The sequence below is a fragment of the Colossoma macropomum genome, unplaced genomic scaffold (genome assembly GCF_904425465.1).
Source record: "Colossoma macropomum unplaced genomic scaffold, Colossoma_macropomum, whole genome shotgun sequence".
In the NCBI taxonomy this organism is placed as follows: Eukaryota; Metazoa; Chordata; class Actinopteri; order Characiformes; family Serrasalmidae; genus Colossoma; species Colossoma macropomum.
This window is the reverse complement of record NW_023494786.1, coordinates 3,909,325-3,920,787: the sequence shown is the minus strand read 5'-3', so window position 1 is coordinate 3,920,787 and position 11,463 is coordinate 3,909,325. Positions and strand designations below refer to the sequence as shown.

General features: G+C 38.4%; 1 protein-coding gene across 1 annotated transcript; it reads right to left on the bottom strand.

Moving 5' to 3' along the window:
• Window positions 1–3,358: 3,358 nt before the first annotated feature.
• On the bottom strand, window positions 3,359–11,326 carry LOC118798585 (butyrophilin-like protein 2). Its single transcript, XM_036557979.1, has 6 exons — window positions 11,227–11,326; window positions 8,805–8,848; window positions 6,500–6,829; window positions 5,378–5,668; window positions 4,629–4,958; window positions 3,359–3,797 (listed from the first exon to the last, which is right to left on the bottom strand). Exons 1-6 carry the CDS (start codon window positions 11,232–11,234, stop codon window positions 3,436–3,438), a joined length of 1,365 nt encoding a protein of 454 aa, XP_036413872.1. The 5' UTR covers window positions 11,235–11,326; the 3' UTR covers window positions 3,359–3,435.
• Between the last annotated feature and the right edge of the window lie 137 nt (window positions 11,327–11,463).

Below are 11,463 nucleotides of genomic sequence, written 5' to 3'. Positions count from 1 at the left end.
CATCGTAAAAAATAGTCCTCCTCCCGCTCTGCATGGAAAAGGTAAGTTTTCCACGATCTACCAACATGTACTGTGATCCACGTATTGGGCAACTCTGCCCTGGGCAGTGTCAAGGAAGGCCAACCCAGTCAAGTAACCATCTTCTTTTGCTAAATGGAGCCCCACTAAGAGATCACCAACCCACAGTTCAACATCTCTCCTGGTTATTTTGGGGAAATTCTTGATCACTTCTGGCTAAAAGCCCCAGAACTCCAATATCATTGGTGAGACCTCCAAGCTCTGAAGCTCTCGGGCTGATCATTAGTCTGGCTAAGCCCTGTACTCACCAGCTCATGGCATGCTAGGTTCTGTCAGTAGCACTCCCGACTTTAGACACCAGAGGTCAGCATCCCCCGAATTCTGAGGCTGTGTCTCACTCATTCCCCTCACCTGTTTCCCCTTTCACTAATTACCTCTCCTACAAATACCCTTCTCCAAACATTTCTTGTGAAGTGTTGCCAGTTGTTATATGCTCGCAATCTTTAGCCTCCTATTTTTTTTTGGTCTTAAACTTTTGTGTTGGTTCTTTGTCTCTTTGGTCTGTTTTCTTGGATACCTTTGATTGTAATGTTCTTGAGTATCTGGTGTCTGACCCCTGCCTATTTTTGGGCTTTTAAACTTTGTATTCAACCTGCTAATGGATCCTTCCAACATGCCTATGCCTCCAACTTCACAGATGCTTGGTGACGTCTGTCTTGGCAGTGACTGTGGTTGGTTCCCTGAACTTGTGTAATGTAGCTGGCCATGAGGCTGAGGTGTTATGAGGCTCAGGGCAAGGACAATCCTCTTTACCATTGTCACAATGCATGGATCTTTTTAGTGGGGGAAATCTGACTCCTTTTGTAGCAAGATGGAGTCAAAGAACGCATTGCAACTCAAACTAACTGCTTTTCTGTTGCAGACTGTGGCATCTGAAGAACGCGTTCTTAGATATGAGGCTGCTATCAGGATGAGTATTGTAGCATCAAAATGGGAGAGAATGCAGTTTAATTTGTTTCTGATAATTTGTGATATGCATAGATACAAATGCACCTGGCAGTGCATTCACTTCTTTTCTGGAAGTCACACTGCCATCATTCACCTCAGCTGCCTCCAATGTCTCTGCATGTGCTTTGGTGGCTGCTGATTCTCTCTACAAAGCTAATCTTCCTTGTTCAGCGTCTAATTTGGCCTGTTGACCTCGACCGCCCAAGCCTGTTGAATTTTTTTATTTGTGCTTCTTTTGCAGCAAAGAATGCACATGCTGTTGGCTCATGCCTTAGCGCAGGCCCTAGCTCTGGGGTTGCATGAGGCTCTTTGTAGGTAAAAATAAAATAATCCTCCTTTACAGTAAAATAAAGCTCTGCTGATCGTTCAACACAGTTTAACAATAAATGATCTTAAACTCTGGAGTTAATGTAGAACTGCTAAATCACCCTTTAACCCTGAAGATCAGCGCAGACTGCTGGTCACCATAGCAACACAGAGAACGGCCTCGACTAGCTAGTAGTTGACAAAACAGCAAAGAGAAAGATTTAAGATGAACATCATTTATTTAGAGACAAACTCCAGCTGGTTTCCTGATGCTTTTATTCTGCAACGAGAAACTGTCAAACACTAAATTCTCAAAGCTGAAGTCAGTTTATCATTTAAATTTCTGTTCCGTAACCGGGGCAGCACTTAAGGCGGAATGGGGAAACGTAAATGAGAAACTGACTTCAGCTTTTTTCAATTCTAATAAGAGGCTGGTGAATGAGAAGCGACTTCAGCCTCGTAAAAAGTCTAACGTTGAGATCTTTTACAAGAAACTGTTCTACTTTTGAGGAAAAGATTCCTGCTAGAGATGCGAGAAAAGCAGCTACATTTCTCCAGCTGGATAACCAGGGTCGTGTCTGTGTGGTGTTTGCATGTCCTCTCCATCTCTGTGGGTGCTCCGGTTTCCTACAACAGTCCAAAGACATGCAGTCAGGCCAATGAGTGTATGTAATTTTACCTGTGGTATACTTTGAAGTGTACTTTTATAAGGGCCAATTGAGTCTGAAAAGTACTGAAATTACACTAACAAGTATGCTACTAGGACACTGATTAGTATAAAGTATACTTGGGGAAATATACTTGAACTTATGTTTACTTAACAAAATGAATTTCTTTTTTTTTTTGTAAAGGTTGGGGTGGAATAGCTGAGTGTACAGGACATTTGTTGAACTGATCTTTTGTACAACCTGGATTTGGGTAGCCAGGGACTGATTTTAGAGAGGTTACATGGCATGAACTATCAAACATCCCCACAAACTGTTTTGTTTTAGGCTGGAATGTTAATTTATGTTCTCATCTTTTGGCATCAAATACAATATGCTTAAATTGCTTTATTAAGAAACCAAATGTTTTTAATCCTGAGTCTGTCTAGTGAATTTCTGTGTAGTCCACTGATAGTGTTCACATAAGTTAACTTCAAGCCTACTTAGTGTTTTTCAAGCAGTAGTATTATACTTTAAAGTGCAAAAATAATATGTAAATATTAAACTGACTATATATTAAGTTCATTTAAAGAAAACTTTTAGCATGAAACCTATTAAACATAGTTTAGAGAGAGTCTACTTGTATTTTATAAACTAAAATGTGGGATAATAGTATATAACTAGTAAATGAGCAGTAAAGTTCACTTTTAGCAAAGTTGCAGTACAAAACAAATCTTATATGTAAACTAGCTGTGTAGTGAAAGTTTACTGCTCTTACACATAAAGAATACTTAAAAGTATACTTTTATAAACTAAAAAGTGGGACGGTTTAGTCTCAAGAAGTACTGAAATAGTACACTTACGACTATACTACTAGTACACTGATATTAGTATCATTAATACATAAAGTGTATTTGGGAAATATACTTGAACTTTACTTAAGTTAACTTAATATTTATACATTTTAAGTGCTCTTTTTGTAAGGCTTGCTAGTGACCACAGAAAATGTAATTAAGCCTAAATGACTTTAAATTGGACTCAAATCTCAAAAATATGCTTATGCTAATCAGCTAAATGCTTACGGCTTAAACTGAACCTACACTCGTTCTGGCTGTTCTTTCCCAACACTTCCTGGTTCTCTCCTTCCTCGGGTTTTTTTTAAAGAAAAATGCTCAAATTATACAATAGGTGGCGCTGTTTCTTTTCCTAAAAAAGCATTTCACACTTGGCGTTGCCTGGAAGGCAAAACAAACACTTCAACCCTCACACCAAAACACCTTGATGAATGATAAAACATGCTTCATGTTTGATCACGTGATCAAAAAACAGTTGATTTTATCATGAAATATATCAACAGAAGAATTACACAAGGAGAGGTAACAGAGATTTTCCCATCTGCTTTAATTAGATTAATGTACTGTAATGGAATACGTTACTGAACACATTCAGTACAGTGTATTCAGGATTCAGTATCTGCTACTTCTTTCATAAAAAACGTTTTTTCAGTGTGTTTTGCCCAAAGTCTCTCACATATGCTGAGCGGAGGGGAGACAACGCCCCCTACAGAGCAGCTGACATTAGTAGGCTGTGTGCAGTTGAGCCTGATGGTTTGGGAGACGTTCCAGACGCCAGAGTGTTTGTCAGCCGTGTTCACGCTGCCCCCTTCCTGCAGGAGGACCTCATTCCCGCCCTTCGACACTGTCCAGCTCAGGTTGGCCAGTGGGTATCCCCCAAATGATGAGCAGCCCAGCTCACAGCTCAGCGCACCCTCGCCACGGTCACTACACTCCTGCACGGTTACCGTGGGAACGCTGTAGTCGGCTGGTTGTGAAAAGGGAAACAGCGTGAGGGACTGACGCAGATAACAAAATTAAACTAATACAGTTTTTACAATTGGACATATAAGACTGCAACAGAATGTACTGGTTTTGTGATGTCATACAGCTCATTTGCATAAATCAGTCTTAAAAGCACAGTAATAAAAATCTGTTTCATTCTTAGTGATAAGGGAATTATGTTTTTGTAAAGTGGATCTAAGGAGGGATAAAATAATACATAGTACAAGGAAAATGAAGAATATGGACCCTTTAATTTTCCCGTTCCACCTTAAATGCTGCCTGAGGCGCCAGAATGCAACCGCGGCACCATTTAAGGCGGAATTGGGAAAATCTAAGCTTCGTTCAATTCGAACAAGAAGCTGGTAAATGAGAAGCGGCTTCAGCCTCATTAAAGTCTAACGTTGAGAACTTTTACAAGAAACTGTTCTACTTTTGAGGAAAATTTCCTGCCAGAGATGCGAGAAAAGCAGCTATTTCTCCAGCCGGGTTAACCAGGGTTCTTTCTCTCCATCTCTGTGTGGGTTTCCTCCAAGTGCTCCGGTTTCCTCCCACAGTCCAAAGACATGCAGTCGGGCCAATGAGTGTATATGTTACTTGTGATATACTTCAAAATGTACTTTTATAAGGGCCAAATGAGTCCCAAAAGTACTGAAATAGTACACTAACAAGTGTAATACTAGGACAGAAGAGTTTAGGAGTTACAGCACTGCATGCACACTTGTTCACACATTGTCACAAAAACACATTCAAAAATTCATAAACATAGTAGAACAAGCTCAGTATGTGTAATTGTATGTATAGATGAGAGTCGTACCTGTAATTGTGAGACGAAATGTGGTGTCATAGCTTCTGAGGGTGTCTTGGGGAATGAAGAAACACTTGTAATATCCTTCGTCAGATGCCTTTAGGTCCCAGAAATCCAGGCTGCGTTCTGCCCTGTTGACTCTGGTTCTGTTTCTGTACTCATCGAGTAGGAAACCTGTCACTATATGGCTGTAGAAGCCGTTAACTAAGATGTCGTACACTCCGGAGAGATTCTTCTTCTGAAAGAAAACGCCTTTGACTGGGAGCGAGTTGTCAATCCTGCAGGTCAGCCGCACAGCCCCGCCCACATGGCCCCTCACCTCATGCACTGCAGTGCCACCTGGACAAAAACAAAGATGTCTTATTTTATTTCTTTTAGAAAGTAATACAATTTAATAGAGTCTTCATGCTTGTTGTATGTAAACTCTGTAAGTGTCATATTACGGCCTAGAAACACCCTGAAAATCTCAACAGAAAATGATCCAATCAGGATTGTCTTCTTTGTGGTATCTAGATAAATAATCCCATTGGTCAAGACTTTAGGAGCTGGACTGAAGGCCTTACATATTAGATTATCTACCAAAATGTTTCCCATTAACACCCAATTTTGAGAGAACAAGTGTCAATCTGGTCCTTCTTGAAGTTCTAGATACGTCTCTGACTGAAAGCTGTTGTATAAGCAGTGTTCCGGTTAGTTGTTAGGAATATTAAACAGTGGTGGCAGCTCTATGCAGGGCTCTTTACTGAAGAGTCTCTCACATATGCTGAGCGGAGGGGAGACAACGCCCCCTACAGAGCAGCTGACATTAGTAGGCTGTGTGCAGTTGAGCCTGATGGTTTGGGAGACGTTCCAGACGCCAGAGTGTTTGTCAGCCGTGTTCACGCTGCCCCCTTCCTGCAGGAGGACCTCATTCCCGCCCTTCGACACTGTCCAGCTCAGGTTGGCCAGTGGGTATCCCCCAAATGATGAGCAGCCCAGCTCACAGCTCAGCGCACCCTCGCCACGGTCACTACACTCCTGCACGGTTACCGTGGGAACGCTGTAGTCGGCTGGTTGTGAAAAGGGAAACAGCGTGAGGGACTGACGCAGATAACAAAATTAAACTAATACAGTTTTTACAATTGGACATATAAGACTGCAACAGAATGTACTGGTTTTGTGATGTCATACAGCTCATTTGCATAAATCAGTCTTAAAAGCACAGTAATAAAAATCTGTTTCATTCTTAGTGATAAGGGAATTATGTTTTTGTAAAGTGGATCTAAGGAGGGATAAAATAATACATAGTACAAGGAAAATGAAGAATATGGACCCTTTAATTTTCCCGTTCCACCTTAAATGCTGCCTGAGGCGCCAGAATGCAACCGCGGCACCATTTAAGGCGGAATTGGGAAAATCTAAGCTTCGTTCAATTCGAACAAGAAGCTGGTAAATGAGAAGCGGCTTCAGCCTCATTAAAGTCTAACGTTGAGAACTTTTACAAGAAACTGTTCTACTTTTGAGGAAAATTTCCTGCCAGAGATGCGAGAAAAGCAGCTATTTCTCCAGCCGGGTTAACCAGGGTTCTTTCTCTCCATCTCTGTGTGGGTTTCCTCCAAGTGCTCCGGTTTCCTCCCACAGTCCAAAGACATGCAGTCGGGCCAATGAGTGTATATGTTACTTGTGATATACTTCAAAATGTACTTTTATAAGGGCCAAATGAGTCCCAAAAGTACTGAAATAGTACACTAACAAGTGTAATACTAGGACAGAAGAGTTTAGGAGTTACAGCACTGCATGCACACTTGTTCACACATTGTCACAAAAACACATTCAAAAATTCATAAACATAGTAGAACAAGCTCAGTATGTGTAATTGTATGTATAGATGAGAGTCGTACCTGTAATTGTGAGACGAAATGTGGTGTCATAGCTTCTGAGGGTGTCTTGGCGAATGAAGAAACACTTGTAATATCCTTCGTCAGATGCCTTTAGGTCCCAGAAATCCAGGCTGCGTTCTGCCCTGTTGACTCTGGTTCTGTTTCTGTACTCATCGAGTAGGAAACCTGTCACTGTATGGATGTAGAAGCCGTTAACTAAGATGTCGTACACTCCGGAGAGATTCTTCTTCTGAAAGAAAACAGCTTTGACTGGGAGCGAGTTGTCAATCCTGCAGGTCAGCCGCACAGCCCCGCCCACTTGGCCCCTCACCTCATGCACTGCAGTGCCACCTGGACAAAAACAAAGATGTCTTATTTTATTTCTTTTAGAAAGTAATATAATTTAATAGAGTCTTCATGCTTGTTGTATGTAAACTCTGTAAGTGTCATATTACGGCCATGAAACACCCTGAAAATCTCAACAGAAAATGATCCAATCAGGATTGTCTTCTTTGTGGTATCTAGATAAATAATCCCATTGGTCAAGACTTTAGGAGCTGGACTGAAGGCCTTACATATTAGATTATCTACCAAAATGTTTCCCATTAACACCCAATTTTGAGAGAACAAGTGTCAATCTGGTCCTTCTTGAAGTTCTAGATACGTCTCTGACTGAAAGCTGTTGTATAAGCAGTGTTCCGGTTAGTTGTTAGGAATATTAAACAGTGGTGGCAGCTCTATGCAGGGCTCTTTACTGAAGAGTCGCTGTAACACTGATACACACAAGCTCAGATATATGATAATGTCTGACACAAACTTCAGATAAAACACATGACTTTTACAAGATTTGAATATCTGTGTTTAATCTGGAATATCCGAATGTCAATGTTCATCAGTTTTAGCTTAGCGGTAACATAGTATTAGAAATCCCATAGGGGCTCTAGCAGAAATTAGCACTGTTGTTTTTTGAGTTTTGACATTTATGGCTTTTGTTGACATTTATATATATTTATATATATATTTCTCATGCTTGCTGCACAACTGCCCTGTTTTGAGGATGTTGTGCTGTGATCTCTGAAGCTGATAAACAGTGTAATTTGTAAACAGGAAACTGAAAGTGGTTTTTTTATCACACAAATAGAATTTTGCCTGACGTGTAGCTGTGAGAGGTGGAAAAAGCAAAAATGGCCTATGATAAATGATATAAGAATGAAGTAATGACAAATAACCAACATTAAATCCAGTGAATCCAGTAGATAACTACACACGTTTACACTGTGATAATCTAAACAGCAAACACGTTTCTAGTTATAATCTGAACAATAAACACGTTTACAGTTATAGAGTTACAGTAAACACATTTACACAGATATGTACAGTTATACACACATATTCTGATGAGTAAACATGTTTACACAGTTATAATCTGAACAGTAAACACATGTTTACACAGTTATAATCTGAGCATTAAATGAATGTTCACTTTTACAATCTGAACACTGTACACGTTTACCTTTATAATCTGAGTACTAAACACACAGATACGGTTATAATCTGAGCACTACACGCATGTTTACATTTATAATCTGAGCACTAAATGCATGTTTTCAGTTATAATCTGAGTACTAAACTCACATGTACAGTTATAATCTGAGCACTAAGTGCACATTTACGTTTATAATTTAAGCACACACATGTACACATGTTTACTTTTAAAACTAAAAGCATGTTTACATTTAGCATTTTAGCATTACATGAATGTTTACACTTATAATCTGCAGTATATGCATGTTTACGTTTATAATCTGAATACTAAATGCATGCTTACAGTTGTAATTGGAACACTATTTGCATTTTTACATTTATAATCTAAGCACTAAGCGCATGTTTATATTTATAATCTGAGCAGTATACGTACGTTTAGTAAACATGTTTACACAGTTATAATCTGAACACAGTTATAATTTCAGCAGTAAACCCATGTATACACAGTTATGATGTAAATAGTAATCACGCTTACAGTTAGAATCTGTACAATAAACATATGTTTACAGTTATAATCTGAATACAGCTATAATTTCAACAGTAAACACATGTATGCACACCTATAATCCAAACAATAAACAGATATTTCTATACTTATAATCAGAACATTAAACAGTAGCAGTGCTGGGTTAATTTCATATTTAGTATTTATCTTTATCATTAGTGTGCATTAGTGCTTTTGGGACATTGTCAGTATGTTTAAGTGTATTCAAATATATATACAATATGGTGAAACTGTGATAGGACATATTCACCACTATGACTGTGAGGTCACTCTTACCGCTGGTCATTGGCCACAGCGCTGAGGCGAGCAGCAGGAGTAACCTGGCGTTCATGAAAACACACAAACACAACAATTAGCATAAGCAAATTTCATCTTGTATATTCAAACATCACATGACCAAATATTAAAAATGAGCTCTTACTGTACTTCCTATCAAACATGCAGTAGCAGTTATTCTTTACACTTTTATTCACGATCTTGCAAATATTCTGAGGATTAACTGCTTGAAATCAGCTTCTAAAGCACATGTAAAGGATTTCCAAAGCAGTCTTCATTTCAGAGGTGGTGTTCATTTCACAGTTTGGTGAAATTTAAAGGGTGAAAATGTTGAATCAACATATTATTTGCTTACACTTAAATTGAATGGTTCCCTATAGATGATACAGCATGGTCTTTGCTACACGAGTTGATCATATCCATTTAATTTGCATATTATTTTTAAGAGGGGTCACCACTTGAAAGTGGTTTCGTTCAAATATCTTGGACTTTGGATTGACCCTGAACTCTCCTTAAAGCTCCATGTTGACTTTATTATAAAAAGAACATCTGGTTGTTCAGAGATCAATTTATCACTCAATTAACTGTTTAACAATTCATTTCTCAGTTGATATTATCTATTATTTATTACGCTGACATTGTCTACCAGAACATCTCTGACACTGATCTAAGGCCTCGTACTGTTGCATATAATTCTTTATGAAGGTTTGTTTTGAGGTACCCATAGAAAACTCAGCACTGTTTCATTTAATAATGATAGTAATCCACTTTATTTAAAGAGCACCTTTCATACGCAAAGTGTTTTACAATTGAAAAGTAAAATTAAGTAATGAACGCAAAGAAAAACGCAAAAATAGAAACAAAAAATAAAGCTAAAATGATGGAAAAAATAAAATGAGGTGAAATGATGAGTAAATAAAATGAATGACAACAGTATTTTAATTAATAACCGGGTCAAAAAATGTACATTTTTAAATGATTATTAAAATGTGAACTGAACATGGGAACAGAAACAGAGCAAAGTGAGGAAAACCAAGATGATCAAAAAATAAAATGACAAGCAAATAAAATGACAACAGAATTTCTAAGCGAACTTGATTAAAATTATTTATTTTCAAATATTTCTTTAAAATAAATGCTGAACTTGACCGTGTAACTGTGAGTTACATGGTTTATGAATCGCTTAATTGGTCGCAGCCCAAATCTACAGTTTCAGTAGGTTCAGTTCTTCTTTCAGTGAGTTTATTTTGCGTGTTCTTCCTGTTTGAAACAGTTTTTGTCCCATGTGGATCATCATATCCACTCAGACTTCCTGTTTTCTTTGTCCCTAGAACTTTCTAAGCAGCCGTCATTTCAATAAGCTCTCTCTGAGCGGAATGTTCCTCTTTTAATCTTCCTATTGTTTATGCTTTTTAATTTGAGCGGTTTTCATTTTTCAGTTCATATGTAGCACATTATCAACTGCTTCCATTGCCCATTACAAATACAATTCATCTATTATTATATATGTAGTACTTTTTTTTCTTGAACAACAGCTGAGTGTTGAGGTGAGGGAGGGTCAGAGCTGTTTTGTGTATTAAGGTTGTATGGTATGTATTTTTTGTCTGTATGTGTTTTATAATTTTGTGTTTGTGTTTATGTGACCCATCAATGAAAATAAGATGCTGGATCCCAAGAGGCTATACTTTTAAAAAAAAATATAGGTAACACTTTACTGTAGGGTGCTGGTCATAAGGCTTTACGACACCTACATAAGCTTGTCATGACAACTGACATAACCATACATAAATGTTTATTAATGCTTATTCCAATAGGCGTTATTCGCTATAAAGGCTACATTTGGTAGTTCTGATCAAAATCTGCTAAAGTAGTCTTTATGACAGATGACGCCTATTGAAATAAGCATTTATAGGCATTTATGTAGGGTTATGTCCGTTGTCATGACTAGCTTATGTAGGTGTCATGTAGCCTTATAAACAGCACCCTACAGTAAAGTGTTACCAATATATATTAAATCAGAACTGCCATAAGATCAGAGTAAATGTAACGCAGCAAATCTTCTGTTATTTAATCGCTAATTCTGATTCCCAATGACCAGATCATTTTTCATGTTTGCCTTATTGTTTACTTTGTTTTTGTTTTGTTCTGTTGTTTTGTTGCATGTCCATATTCATGTGAAGCTTACATCTATTATCATATGTGTACTTCAAACTGTATAGCTTTATTTTAATTATTCATCCTTATAAATTTATTTTATTAATTTATAATTAATGATAAACCAATTTAACCTGTATTATTAAACCTTGGTCTAGAAACTACATTAAATTTTAAATTTCTTATCACCGCTGTAGTTGTTTACAGGAAATTGCAACACACACAAACACACACACACAGACCCAGCGAGGGGCGTGCGAGCTCCTACCTGATCATGTCTCTCTCAGTGCTGAGTGTGTGAGGTGTGTGCAGTGAGTCCTCTGTGTGGGTTATTCACAGGCAGCAGCTCAGCTCCATCTGAACTGAAGCAAAACAGGAAATCAGCTCCATCCGTGACGTCCCGCAGTCTCTTCCTCAGGGCGGGCCGAGATGACCTCCTAGGAAATCCCCCCCACATGCTGCTTGCATGCTCACTGTGTCAACTCACTCACATACACACACACAC

Coding starts and splice junctions, on each gene's coding strand:
- LOC118798585 (XM_036557979.1), bottom strand. Junction 5,669..6,499: donor ATTTCGTCTCACAATTACAG/GTACGACTCTCA, acceptor TTTCACAACCAG/CCGACTACAGCGTTCCCACG. Junction 3,798..4,628: donor ATTTCGTCTCACAATTACAG/GTACGACTCTCA, acceptor TTTCACAACCAG/CCGACTACAGCGTTCCCACG.